At 41.8% G+C, this 14,469-nt stretch overlaps 2 protein-coding genes across 2 annotated transcripts in view; one reads left to right on the forward strand and one right to left on the reverse strand.

The window, feature by feature from the left end:
• Positions 1 to 5,359, reverse strand: part of LOC137592404 (ral guanine nucleotide dissociation stimulator-like) — a 52,913-nt gene extending 47,554 nt beyond the window's left edge. The window contains exon 1 of the mRNA XM_068310558.1: positions 4,599 to 5,359. Within this exon, the coding sequence (XP_068166659.1) occupies positions 4,599 to 4,619 (21 nt within the window). The 5' untranslated portion in view covers positions 4,620 to 5,359. The remainder of the gene's footprint in view (positions 1 to 4,598) is intronic.
• A 2,728-nt stretch (positions 5,360 to 8,087) lies between these two features.
• ptgesl (prostaglandin E synthase 2-like) lies at positions 8,088 to 14,044 on the forward strand. Its single transcript, XM_068310760.1, has 7 exons — positions 8,088 to 8,393; positions 10,576 to 10,764; positions 10,955 to 11,010; positions 11,597 to 11,749; positions 12,098 to 12,298; positions 12,409 to 12,526; positions 13,334 to 14,044. The coding sequence occupies exons 1-7, from the start codon at positions 8,088 to 8,090 to the stop codon at positions 13,460 to 13,462; spliced, it is 1,152 nt and encodes a 383-aa protein (XP_068166861.1). The 3' UTR covers positions 13,463 to 14,044.
• The last annotated feature ends 425 nt before the right edge of the window (positions 14,045 to 14,469 follow it).

Raw genomic sequence — 14,469 nt, forward strand, 5'->3', positions numbered from 1 at the left:
GCTCCTACATTTGACATCATTGTTGTTCAAATATTTCTCCAGAGCATAAAATGAATCTGACAAGAAATTTCAAGGACAAACCTTTTGTCCCCGTACCAAAGTAATGCGTCTGGAATAAAAAGATGGGGAAAAAAGCCTTAGGACTAAAATGTGAAGGGAAAAAAAGTCTCATTTTATCAAACAAAGTAGTCAGATATGCTTGGCGTGAGGTCAGGCCTCAAGCAAAGGGTGGTTTCTGGAGCACCGCGCAGTGAATGGAACTCTGTGGCGGCAGCAGGATATTTTATTGCTTTATCTACAATCCATACAATAGTGGGGAAAAAAAGGGCAAGAAAGCCTTTCATAAGACAATAAACATCAATAACACCAGTGAAGGGAAGCTGGGTTTACGTAAGAAAGAAAAGAATAAGGAATGGTTGTTTCCAGTGAGAACAGTAAAAACCAGACGGCGTGGGTGTGTGAGAGTTGAGTGTTAAACACACCCTTCAGACAGAGGCACCGGGAGGCCTCGTATCCTGCAGCAGCCGCGCTCATGGCTGCGTGGAGACAGGTGACCCTTGACCCTGAGTTCTCACATCATGCTTGTCTGAAGCTCCGAAAAAAATCTTACAAGGGTGCAAAATGTTAGCTTACATACATACATATGTACATACGTTCATCGCATTCTAGTGAAAGTGCATTAAAAATTTCCACAAAACATACGTCATATTTCTTCCAAAGGGAATTCTGTGATGATTTATAGAAAACAGTAGATAATAAATGAGCTTGAGCGTAGCTTTCTGTGGATAAAGCACACAATTTCATTTTCAGTTTCACTCTCTCATGCTGCCTTGATATTTGGTGGTGGTGTAAGTAACCATGGCGACACCAGTGACTCATTTCAGCAAAAGGCTGAACTGTCAAAGTCTGGCTTCAAACTTACAATATGGGGAATATTTTTTTTAAAACGCTGTTTTTCAACAATTATTGTTTTATTCTCATTTCTCACATCTTTCTTTCATCACATCTTTCTCTCTTTTATCTCCATCGTGAAACTGTGGGTGGCGCTACTAAGCCTGTGGGACGGGTCTTATCAGGCCCAAACCCGTTCACTGATTCACTTGGCAATTTTCACATACAGTATTTCACAGTATTTGCAGGATCCTATGAGAGCGCTCAAAAAATGTGTTCCCAAAATTGACAAGTATTAAATTCTACAAAAACAACAAATTGGTTTGCATGAGCTTAAAATGTTCATCAGAATTGCTTTTACTAAATTCATATCAAGGCAAAAAACCCACAAATCTTGCAAGACTAGATAAAAATTCCCTCATTTATGTTCTACAGCAGGGGTGCTCACACTTTTTCTGCATGTGAACGACTTCTAAAATGACCAAGTTAAAATGATTTACCTACTACAAAAATGTAAAACATATTTATTCATAAACATATTAAGAATTACTTATATGTACAATGTATGTTGATGTACCTTGCATACCTGCATGAGTCCATATTGTACAATACAACACAATTAACTATGTACAGTATAGTACATTTTTTGTCATGTAATGACTTTACTCTGATGACTTGCACTGAACGGAATCACAGGGATGCATAGTCCCAACAGTAGCTGTTGATAACCAGCCTCAAGCAAAACTCCAAATTATCATCAGTCATGGAGGAACGCTATTTGGACTTCATGTGGGAAAATGGAGCTGAAAAATGCAGTCAATGGGGAGGCACATTTCCTCATGTTGGAATACTCTTTCTCTGTGAGTTCCAGAACCATCCACGAGCTCTGGACTTCAGCCGAATGTCAGCTTGTAGTGTCAAAATCTCATCCTTCACTCCTGAAGAGTTCAAGTGAAACAGTTCTGTTACTTTTGATACGAGTGAATCAACCTCGGCATCTTCCAGAAAAATGTATCGCATGAATGTAGCCACTGGCTCAAGTAAAGAATAGTTTTGAAAGCATTTGTCAAACTCTGACAGACGCCAGACTCTGCACGTTTGCCAAATCATGCCGCTGCTGATTTGAGAAGAGATGTTGCATCTTTGGTTTGAAAGCATTAACTGAGCCGATCATATCGATCACCGGTTACTGTATCGATCAATGTTTGTAAGATTGGTTATAAATGCCAAGTCTAACAGCCACTGACCATCATTTAACTGCTTGTACTCTGTATGTTCATCTACAAGCAAATGATAATAGGCTGACAGCTATTTTTTTAATATCATGCAATCTATCCAAACTGCCGTCACAAGCTACCTGAACTATCGTTGCGACTGACGTATTGAGCGCCCCTGTTCCCCACCGTCATCCTCTGTTGTGTCATTGGAGCACACAAACAGATTCAGAAAAGAAACTCAACATACAAACTATTGATCAGTATTAAAAAATTAACAGGAATTGATTAATTTCCTGCTGACAGATTTATAGATTTGGTATTTCCCGGGGGGTGACGTGAACATCTTACAAAACCTCCACCAGCATCTCATCAGTCTCCTCCTGAGCGAACACACCTTCCATCTCTGTAGCCATGCTGCATTATTGATGTGTCAGCTTTTGTTTATGGTCAATGATGCTACTCGATGGGGGATAAACAAGAGGAAGTGACCCCCCCATCCCATTTTAACCTCAACCCCCTCAGTTCTTGGACAGAGGAGGTGATGAGCTCCACTGACTGCAGGATTTCCTCGAGGGCTTCCAGGCAGCTGAGATCAACACCAATGTCACTGAATGCAAGCCAGCGTGACAGGCACCGCCAGGCTCCATTGTTTCCAAAAAAGATTTATAATTCATTGTCTGTTTCAAAAATGAATTAATTGTTTCATTTTTAAAATGTCGGGTCAACAAGAGACTTATTCTTAAATCAAATGAAATTAGAAGAGCAGCTTATTTTCATGATGCAGAAAATACAAATTACCGATGCATGTTTTCAACAAACAATTCATTAATTCACTGACTGTTGTTCCTTTCACACATGACTTCACTCTTTAGTAGACTGCTTGGTACTTGCAATGAATGTTCAACATAATATACATCACTTCTCACTAAAGACACAAAGATACACAAAGATAAGAACAAAACCCCGAAGTGATGTTTTGGTCATATTGAAAATCTTGATTTATCTTCCACCACACTGCTTTGAAAACCAGGGCGGTTTTGACGGAAACAGATTGTCAGAAAGCCTCCGATGCAGCCTCCAATGTTGGATCATATCAGCGAGTGTGCGTGTCTCTACAGGTCAGGCAGACCCTCATATTGGACAAGCCTGCACTGGTTATTTTTTTTACCTTATGAAGAATTCAATACTCTCTTCAGCAGTAAGTAAAGTAGATTTAACTGTTTGCTTCAACAATTTGCTTAAAATAAACTAAAAAATAAACTAAAAACATTGCAATGGAAAAATGTAGTGCACAAATGCCAAAGCTACTTTATTCCATCTTCAGAAATGCGATGATTTGGTGAGGTTTTTTTCTCTGTTTAATACTATTTTTTGGCACTTGCCAAAAGAAAACAAGGAATTTAACAACATAATTTTACTGTATTGTAATTTTCCACACATATCTGAGAAGAAAAATGTCTATCAAAAGAAAATCTAGAAATTAACAATGGATTACAATAGAAAAAAATCTATGTGTAGCCCTGAATTTGATTTATTCATTAATAAATCAGCAAAATATTGCAAAAATTATTCTTTAAAAACGAATAAATACATGCTAACAATCCGTTTTCATTTTTATATTATTTTGATGCCTCTAAAATGTTTTTTGCTGTTTTATATATCTGTATATTGAATTATTACATCATGCTTCAAAGTGGTGATGTAATGTGATTGTCAGTGTTCATGTGTCCATTAGTTTGTCCGTCTGTTTGCTTGTCAACCAAAAATCTGTTGCAGATAGAAAGATGAAACAAAAAGCACATTACTCGGGCAGCAAAGGGGATGAAAATGAGATGATTACCTTGACCTTGAAAAAACTAGGTCATGGCCAAATTTAAACTTTTGTACACTGAGGAACCGGATGAGATAGAAAGACAAGGGAGAAGGCCAGTGTGAGTAAGACCATAGATCAAAGCTACTGCTTTGATCAATGACAGTAGATCAGAGCACTAGCTTTGATCTTTGATCTATGCAAGTAGGTCAGGGTAAAATTTTGAATTCAGGGGTATCGCAGGATGTTGCAATCTGTGACTGCCTTGTTTTATCTCTGAAAACAAAGAAAGTGAAGATGTTACCTTGAGTTCTGGGAAGCTATGAAATCACAATACAGTATAAATATATACTACCAAGATATTACACAGATTTAGCCTAAGTTTACTGAAGTTTGTAGCCTTTGAAGAATAAAAAGAGACATTAAATATAAACTGACACAACAACCAAAACCAGCTAGACAGAGAAAGAGAAAGAGAGATGTGATGAATGTTGTAAAAAAAAAATATGTGCAGCAGGGTCACCACTAAAAAGGTATTGATCACCTTATTAATTATTGCACAGATCATCGTTGATATAGGTTTGTAAAAGAGCTCCGTTAACAACTAATTACCTTTATGCAAATGAGTCCAGGTGCACAAATGAATCCAAAGGCTTTGAGCTCCCGCTCGGTTTTCTTACCTGTTTTTCCAGCATGATCATTCTCCCAGTATCATGACCTTCATGGAGTGTGTATCCATGCGAGTTCAGGTTGACCCTTAATAACACTCTTGCTCTGCCAGCATCTTGTTCTTCATTAAAGAGCGAGGGGGAAAATAACAGATAAAAGATGTTAGCCAACAAGCATTAAAACTGGGGCGCTGGAAGGCAGCGATGCTTTATCCTTGAAAAAATGTCCTCGCCGGCTTCAGCATGTCTCGACATCAATATAGAAAGACATCAAAGAGTGTTGATCATGGAGGAGAACACCTCATCGGTCCGCGAACGGGGGAGGGAAAAACAACTGAGCTGAAGGCTGGCTAAAGTTAGCGTGCTAGCGCTAGCCAGCTGAAACCCTCCGGTGATCAAAATGTGATTTGTCTCCTCTTGCTTTCATCCATCGCCCCCCCGCTTTCCGTCTTCAAGCTCGGAATAATGCAACGGAGAGCTCCTGTCTTGATCTGAAATCTCCGATGTTCCACGACGACGACATCCCAGTGAGGAGTGGTCAATCCGAGGAAGATGAGATGATTCGACTGCTGAACACTGATGCTTAAATGGATGCTGCTGCTACTTGAGGGGGACTCTGTTTTTTTCCAAGACTACAGGCCACTGTTGCTGCTGTTGTTGAAGAAATAAGAAACTCTCAGAAAAAAACGATGGTTTTGAACGCACCACACGTTGCACGACAACCAGGGGCGAAACAGAAAAAAGCTTTTTTAGTACGTGCAGTAATATTTTTAGACTTCTGGAACCTATAATAATCTTGTTTAGTGCAAGTCTAGTTTATTAGGTATTAGTTAAAATATTTCAAATGTATTTAAACTGTCATATAATAGTCCCAAAATGAAGAAGAAAACAAATCTTTTGATTGAAGTTTTGTTTTCACAATGGATTTCAATTCTGTTATCGAGTCGATGAGAGTCCATTCCATGAAAACAATTTTTTGGCAGTACTATGTATTATTAATTAATATACATTATTAGTAATATATATTATTATTAGGAATTCATTAAAAGATTTACTGCACTAAACCCTTATGGATTAATATGATTTTTATTTCATAATGCAGAGCTCCAGTGATTTTTTATTGTTTTATGTGGTTGTAATTTGAACACATTTGAGGTTTTTGAATGTTGTTTCGGCAAAACAAGACATTGGAAAATATGGACACTACCTTTTTTGACACACCGTTAACTGAACTATACAGTATGGTTTCATGCCAAAAAAGTGTACTACAGATGCAGTATTTGCTTTGAGGATGTTGATAGAGAAGTACAGAGAAGGCCAGAGGGAGCTGCATTGTGTTTTTGTAGATCTGCAGAAAGCTTATGACAGGGTGCCCAGAGAGGAACTGTGGTATTGTATGAGGAAGTCTGGAGTGGCAGAGAAGCATGTTAGAGCAGTGCAGGACATGTATGAGGACTGTAAGACAGTGGTGAGGTGTGCTGTAGGTGTGACAGAGGAGTTAAGGTGGAGGTGGGACTGCATCAGGGATCAGCTCTGAGCCCCTTCTTGTTCGCTATGGTGATGGACAGGCTGACAGACGAGGTTAGACAGGAATCTCCATGGACTATGATGTTTGTAGATGACATTGAAATCTGTAGTGGGAGCAGGAAACAGGTGGAGGAGAAGCTAGAGAGGTGGAGGTTTGTCCTGGAAAGGAGAGGAATGAAGGTTAGCTGCAGTAAGACAGAGTACATGTGTGTGAATGAGAGGGGCCCAAGTGGAAAAGTGAGGTTACAGGGAGAAGAGATCAAGAAGGTGGAGGATTTTAAGTACTTAGGGTCAACAGTCCAGAGCAATGGAGATTGTGGAAAAGAGGTGAAGAAGCGTGTACAGGCAGGATGGAACGGGTGGAGGAAAGTGTCAGGTGTGATGTGTGATAGAAGAGTTTCAGCTAAAATGAAAGGAAAGGTGAACAAAACTGTGGTGAGACCAGCGATGTTGTTTGGTCTAGAGACAGTGTCACTGAGGAAAAGACAGGAGACAGAGCTGGAGGTAGCAGAGATGAAGATGCTGAGGTTCTCTTTAGGAGTGAGCAGGAAGGATAGGATCAGGAATGAGTACATCAGAGAGACAGCACATGTTAGAGGTTTTGGAGATAAAGTCAGAGAGGCCAGACTGAGATGGTTTGGACATGTCCAGAGGAGAGATAGTGAATATATTGGTAGAAGGATGCTGAGTTTTGAACTGCCAGGCAGGAGGCCTAGAGGAAGACCAAAGAGGAGGTTTATGGATGTAGTGAAAGGAGGACATGAAGGTAGTTGGTGTGACAGAAGAGGATGCAGAAGACAGGGTTAGATGGAGGCAACTGATGCTCAATTGTGTGTGTGGCGACCCCTGATGGGAAAAGCTGAAAGGAAAAGAAGATTAACATAACTATTCATGACTATTTGTATGAAATGCCTGACAGATAAATTATTTAGGACATTTTCAGCTCAAGTTTAGTAATTTCCATTTGCTGCCACAGGCAAACAATTTATTGTTTGCACCTCATGCATTCTAAAATGCATCCCACAGCCTATCTGCTATTTCAGTCTTGACTAGAAGACATTATATCAACAAAAGAATGGCATCAGACTTTTATCAAATACCGGCGTTACAAGGACAAAAATAAAACATGGAAGTATAGAACAGTTACAAGTAACTACATTAATGGTTTTTGGTGGTGTGTACTGTAAAAAATAACAATGATAGAAAAAAATCTTTTGCATTGTACAGAGTTTAGAGATGACCTCAACCTTATGTTGAAGCTGCCTGTACATAATTTTCATGTCTTGTCAGAAGTTGACAGCATTTTCAGGCAAGATGGAAAGCTTTCTGTCTCCCATTCAAAACCACATCTCCATTACTGCCTTGTTCTCATGGTGATGTCCATCTCCAACCAAAACGTCAACCTTCTTTTTAAGGGTACCACAGAGTGAACCACAGAACGGATCAGTCCCATCAGCTGTCTGGTCACGGCTTTTTCTCTCTTGACACACACACACACACACACACACACACACACACACACACACACACACACACACACACACACACACACACACACACACACACACACATGCACTTTGCAATAGAAAACTGTGATACCACGCACGCATTTTTGTGTGTGTGTGTGTGTGTGTGTGTGTGTGTGTGTGTGTGTGTGTGTGTGTGTGTGTGTGTGTGTGTGTGTGTGTGTGTGTGAGTGCTGGCTATGGTTTGACACCATGCTCAATTGTGTAAAATGACAACACGACTGAGGAAAATTCAGGATATATTTTGTTGTTTTCAAGTTGAAGACAGAGTTATTGTAAACACGTGAAACACATACCACTGAAAACCTTGAGATGATTCTTATTGTTACTCTTAAAAAATATTAACACGTAAACGAGACAGGAAGCTGCCTGTCAGCCTGAACTGAGGGCGACAAAAATCTGTAAACGTCCTTTCGCTGCCCCCTCCCCCAGCCCCCGCTCCCTCGTGATGCATTGTGGGACTTTACGTAAAGCAAACATGGCGACCACCTGCGCTAGAACGGTTCTAAAGGTCGGTTGTAATATTCTTAACCGACGGCCCGGTACCGCGTCCTACCTGGTGGGCAACGGGAGCGCACATGGGCCGAGGAAGGCGTTCAGTTCCGGGGGAACCGTCCTCCGACACATGCTGCCCCCCACGCGTGGAGGAAGAGGACGGTTGCTGGGCTGTGCCTTCCTTCTCGGTGGAGGTTTAGGTTTATATCAAACTGTGAAGTTGTGTGTCGAGCAGCACCTGGCCGAGGAGGAGACCCAGGTGAGCGGACACCGGACACCGGACACCGGTCTCACGGCCGGCCGGGGAGCTGCGGACGGATGTGTCCTTACGTTTGTGCTGACAGGGTCATTTGAGTACAGTGAAGAAACAAAACCATGTCACTCCTTATCATTAATCACATAAATACTCCGGATTTATCTGATTTATTATTATTATTATTGTTATTCACTTTTGTTTATTCACTTACTGTTTCTGTTTGACAGATTTAGTTTAGATTTATAATCACACAGAATGTGATTAGCTGAACATACTCCACTCTGACTCAATGATCATTTATTTTGTCTTATTTGTCTTATAGTTTAAGCTGTTAATAAATAATTAAAATAAGCTCAGTTCCCTCTTGACAAATTGGAATAGCAAGGAATAGTCTGTAGCTCAGCTGTGTGTTACATTGTGTGATTTCAAAATGAATCCATTTAACTCGTGTGGTTTAAAAGCAGGTTGTCGGTCGGTGGAAGGAACACTTTGAGGAACTCCTGAATCCAACTACCCCAAATGACCCGTCCTCTGTTGTAGAGGCAGAGCTGGAGGATGATGGGGGATCAGAGTCAATCTCTCGGGGCGAAGTCACCGAGGTAGTTAAACTACTGCACGGTGGCAAAGCCCCGGGTGTTGATGAGATTCGCCCGGAAATGCTGAAGGCTCTGGGTGTTGAGGGGCTGTCGTGGATGACACGCCTCTTTAACATTGCGTGGAAGTCTGGGACGGTGCCGAAAGAGTGGCAGACTGGGGTGGTGGTTCCTCTTTTTAAAAAGGGGGACCAGAGGGTGTGTGCCAACTACAGGGGCATCACACTCCTCAGCCTCCCTGGGAAAGTTTACTCCAAGGTGCTGGAAAGGAGGGTCCGGCCGATTGTCGATTGAGGAGGAACAATGTGGGTTCCGTCCTGGTCGTGGAACCACGGACCAGCTTTTTACTCTCACAGGGATCCTAGAGGGGGCTTGGGAGTATGCCCATCCAGTCTACATGTGTTTTGTAGACTTGGAGAAGGCATATGATCGTGTCCCCAGGGATATACTGTGGGAAGTACTGCGGGAGTATGGGGTGAGGGGGCCTCTCCTCAGGGCCATCCAATCCCTGTAGGCCCAAAGTGAGAGCTGCGTTCGGGTTCTCGGCAGTAAGTCGGACTTGTTCTGAGTAGCTGTTGGCCTTCGCCAGGGCTGCGCTTTATCACCAATTCTGTTTGTGATTTTCATGGACAGGATATCGAGGCGTAGTCGTGGTGAGGAGGCTTTACAGTACGGTGAGCTGAGGATTGCATCGCTGCTTTTTGCAGATGATGTGGTCCTGTTTGTGTCATCAGCCTGTGACCTGCAGCGCTCACTGGTCTGGTTTGCAGCCGAGTGGGAAGCGGCGGGGATGAGGATTAGCACCTCCAAATCTGAGGCCATGGTCCTCAGCAGGAAACCGGTGGACTGCCTTCTCCAAGTGGGGAATGAGGTCCTTCCACAAGTAAAGGAGTTTAAGTATCTTGGGGTCCTGTTCACGAGTAAGGGAACAATGGAGCGTGAGATTGGACGGAGAATTGGGGCAGCAGGAGCGGTATTGCAGTCGCTTTACCGCACTGTTGTCAGAAAGAGAGAGCTAAGCCGAGAGGCAAAGCTCTCCATCTACCGTTCAATCTTCGTTCCTACCCTCACCTATGGTCATGAGCGATGGGTCATGACCGAACGAACGAGATCGCGGATACAAGCGGCTGAAATGGGCTTTCTCAGGCGGATAGCTGGTGTCTCCCTTAGAGATAACGTGAGAAACACTGCTGTTCGCGAGGGGCTCAGAGTAGAGCCGCTGCTCCTTTGCATGGAAAGGAGTCAGTTGAGGTGGTTTGGGCATCTGGTGCGGATGCCTCTGGGACGCCTCCCTAGGGAGGTGTTTCTGGCACGTCCAGCTGGGAGGAGACCTCGGGGCAGACCCAGGACCAGGTGGAGGGATTATATCTCAACACTGGCCTGGGAACGCCTTGGGATCCCCCAGTCAGAGCTGGTGGATGTGGCCGGGGAAAGGGAAGTTTGGGGCTCCCTGTTGAAGCTGCTGCCCCCGCGACCCGACTACGGATAAGCGGTGGAAGATGGATGGATGGATGGATGGTTTAAAAGCAGCTTATAATAACGTTATTGTCAGAGTAATGATTGTCAAAGGTTATGCCGCTGCCTCCTCCCAGGCCTCAGATGGAGCTCTGAAGCTGACCCTGTACCAGTACAAGACCTGCCCGTTTTGCAGCAAGGTGCGAGCGTTTCTGGACTACCACGGCCTCCCGCATGAGATCGTGGAAGTGAACCCAGTGATGAGGCAGGAGATCAAGTGGTCGACTTACAGAAAAGTTCCCATCCTAATGGTGGACGGCAAAGAGGTGAGATGACTAATCACATCATACTTCCATTGGTTAAAATTGAACAACACTTACATTTAGAATTGAACACCATAAAGCTGCTTTAAACATTTTTGTGTCTGACAGATTTTTGTTCTTGTTGTTTGTTCAGTCATTTTTAATGAAACCATCAATTTTCATTTTCTCTTTTGTTCCTCTTTTGTTTTTGCAGCAACTGAACGACTCATCCGTCATCATCAGCTGCCTCAAGACATATTTAATCAACAAGTGAGTTGTGGATGTTGATGTATTCTTTCTAATGATCTACCTAGGTTATGCACACCTGATAGTTTGGCTCTATAACTCCTAATATGAAAAAACACTCATTGTAAGAGACTACACAACATGCTCACAGTTTTACACTGTGTTACACCACATGAATGTAGCGGCTATGAAATGTCGCATTCACATCCCATCATACAAATCATTTACATTAGTTCTAATATTGTTTTATCACTTTCTGGGGATTTGTGACTCCAGTAGAATGGAGGTATTACAGTTTAGTACAGTCATCTGCATAAAGCATAGTAAAAGTTGTAAAAGTTCTTCTCCAGCCTTTCATATATATAAATAATGCTTTTATGTAGGTGTAGCTGATAACGGACAAAACAAGACATTTGAAAATATCCCCTTGGACATTTAACATTCAAAGCAGTCCGTGAGTCAGGAAATACATCAGCAAATTAATTGGTAAATTAAATATTTATTATTTTTATTTTTTTCCTTTAAAGTTCCAAATAAGTGTTTGTATGGATAGGTACCAGAGAGCAGAGAGAAGATCTACTATAACCTTACTTTTACGTTTATAATCCAGGAATAAAAGTGTGTCCAAGATCCTTTGCTCCTACCCGGAGATAAAGTCTGTGAACGAGAGAGGAAAGGAGGTGACAGAGTACAGCAACAAGTACTGGCTGATGCTGAGTGAGGCCGAGACCCTCGAGACTTACCCAGAGAAGGGAATGCAGAAGTAAGCGCACATCTGCTGCTGCCTCACACACTGATAGAAATGGTCATACTCTTATTTTGAAAGGTCCAATTATGTTGCTTTGCTGCCAGTGAGTGACAGCAAGGAAAACCTGATGTTATCTGAATTGTTTCATATTAAAACCAACATAGAACCCTTGTTTTAAAGAACGTAAAGCTATTAAATGTCCCGTTTTGTCTAAATACATGCCGTATCTTATAAAAACAGGAATTCAGTTTGATGATGTCTGGGATTCCTGCTTGGCAGGAGTGAGCAATAGAGCTTTTCTATGTGAGTGAAGTGAATGTTTTGTTGCTACTATGATGTAAATGACACTGCTCGTGTTTTCAGAGAGGAGATGAAGTGGCGTCAGTGGGCCGATGATTGGCTTGTGCATCTTATATCTCCCAATGTGTACCGAACCACCAGCGAGGCCCTGGCCGCCTTCGACTACATCGTACGTGAAGGAAAGTTTGGCACTTTTGAAGGATTCTTTGCCAAATACGTGGGCGCTGCAGCCATGTTTCTCATCTCCAAAAGGCTGAAAAGACGGTAAGTTACAAATGAAAAGTATCTGCTGATGTTCAGAAAACACTTTTTGTTGCATACAGGAGTATGTAGTATTTTATTTTTAAGTAGTGAGGTTTTCTTTATTGACACAGGCACAACCTGCAGGATGACGTCAGGCAGGATCTCTACAAAGCAGTCAATGACTGGGTGGAAGCCATCGGCAAGAAGAGGAAGTTCATGGGTGGAGATGAACCCAACCTTGCAGACCTGGTGAGGGAAGGCAAACGTCTCTCTGGGCGAGTTTGAGTCTGCTATATATATATATATATATATATATGTGTGTGTGTGTGTATATATATATATGACGACAACCAAATATTAAAAGATAGCCTTTTCTACAAAATCTATTTTGGTTACCTTAATAACAGCACGAATGTTAACAGGCTTTATAAGAACTAATACGTAATACTTTATGCTAGACTCACTGAATTAACATTACAATAAAATGGAGATCAGTTCATGACCAAACAACATCAAGTGTTCATTTTGTTGTACGTTAAATGTCTGTTTCTCTTTGCTCATCATAAGGCCAAGTTTAACGTACTTCATGTTAGCATAACTGTAGTCACATCTTGTAGTCAGTGTAGCATGTAATTATTTTTTGTGTGCTAAACATTTCACATGTTGGTGCAGTAAGCACTGATAAAATATTTTTTGTTGTTGCATACAGGAGTTGGGTCTTTTCAATTTCTCATTCTATAATGGCTGCAGTAGGACAATCCTTTCATTTTTATCCGATTGGAAGTCAATCATCCTTCATGCATGTAACAAAATACAGTATTTTCAGCACTATAAGGCGCACCTTCAATGAATGGCTCATTTCAAAAGTTTTTTCACAAATAAGGCCAAATGGATTATCAGGTGCACTGCTGGTTTTTGAGAAAGTTAAAGGCTTTTAGGTGTGCCTTACAGTGTGGAAAATGCTGTAGTTTGATTTTGCAATAAAAAGCTACTACAACATGACATCAGTGGCTCCAGGTTGCTCTCGGTCATCGTCTGGTTTCCTCTGTTTTGCAGGCGGTGTTTGGGGTCTTGAGAGTCATGGAGGGCCTGCAGGCATTTGATGACATGATGGCGAACACTAAGGTCAAGAAGTGGTACAGACATGTGGAGAACGCAGCGCTCAACCACCAGGGCCAAAAATAAAGACAGAGTGAGTTGAAGAAGTGAAGACCACAAAACTGGGAGTATTTCCAGACCAAAAAGATTGAACAAACTGCAAAGGAAGACAGTGACATCACCAGGATGCGAGACGGTCCTGCTTTGATTGTGGAAAGCGGTTTGCGAACAGCACTACTGCCCTGATTGATGTCCTGCCCCACAGATACGACTGTCAGCTCTTCTGTCCGTGTGTATGAATGTGTACGAATGCAGACTCGCTGAGTAAGAGCTCATCCTGTCCAGACGCTTCCTGCATCGCTTTCGAATCAAGTCTGCATCTTTCTTTAACGGTTATTGCTGACCTCTGCTGGTGAAGTGTGGAAACTTCAACATTCTCAAGACGACATGCTGGTTTATGCTAAAACAACGGAATAGAGTCACAGTTCCACATTAAGAGGTGGAATAAACCACTTTTTGTCCCTTTGTTAGGTTAATACAGAAGAAAATCTGGGGCATTTAAGCTATTTGTGTTTTATTTCAGTGCTGTGTATTTTTCATATAATAAATCTCTTGAAATTGGTCTACATCATCACTTCTCAAATAAAGAATTTGGGCTTTTGTAAAGATCCTAGGCTCACTGTATTCATAACAAAAAAGCATGAAAAGAAATTTCTCCAAAGTATTCTTATCTAGATTTCAACCTGTTCTAAAGGGAAAGAACAGATAAACAGCATTTTTTTGGTTTCTGAGGGGTCTTGTTCCAGATTAATTAGATCAGTTTTTCACTGTGATTGTATTGTTATGTTCTCTAACTGAGGCTGGATCAAACTCTGGCAGTGGGGAATCCTTAAAGCCATCAGTTTGTTTTCTCCTGTTGGTGAAATAAATGAGAATACTGTATTAAGCACTCGTAAGATTCCAGTTTGAATGAACATAGTTCCTGAATCACCTCATTGTGCAGAGCAAAATTATTACACTTAAAAACAGCCCAAGGTTTTCTGGTATGGATGAACAATGATGCTTTTATTCCACACTTCCTCCCTGAACAGCTA

This window comes from Antennarius striatus, chromosome 3, assembly GCF_040054535.1.
Source record: "Antennarius striatus isolate MH-2024 chromosome 3, ASM4005453v1, whole genome shotgun sequence".
Classification (NCBI taxonomy): Eukaryota; Metazoa; Chordata; class Actinopteri; order Lophiiformes; family Antennariidae; genus Antennarius; species Antennarius striatus.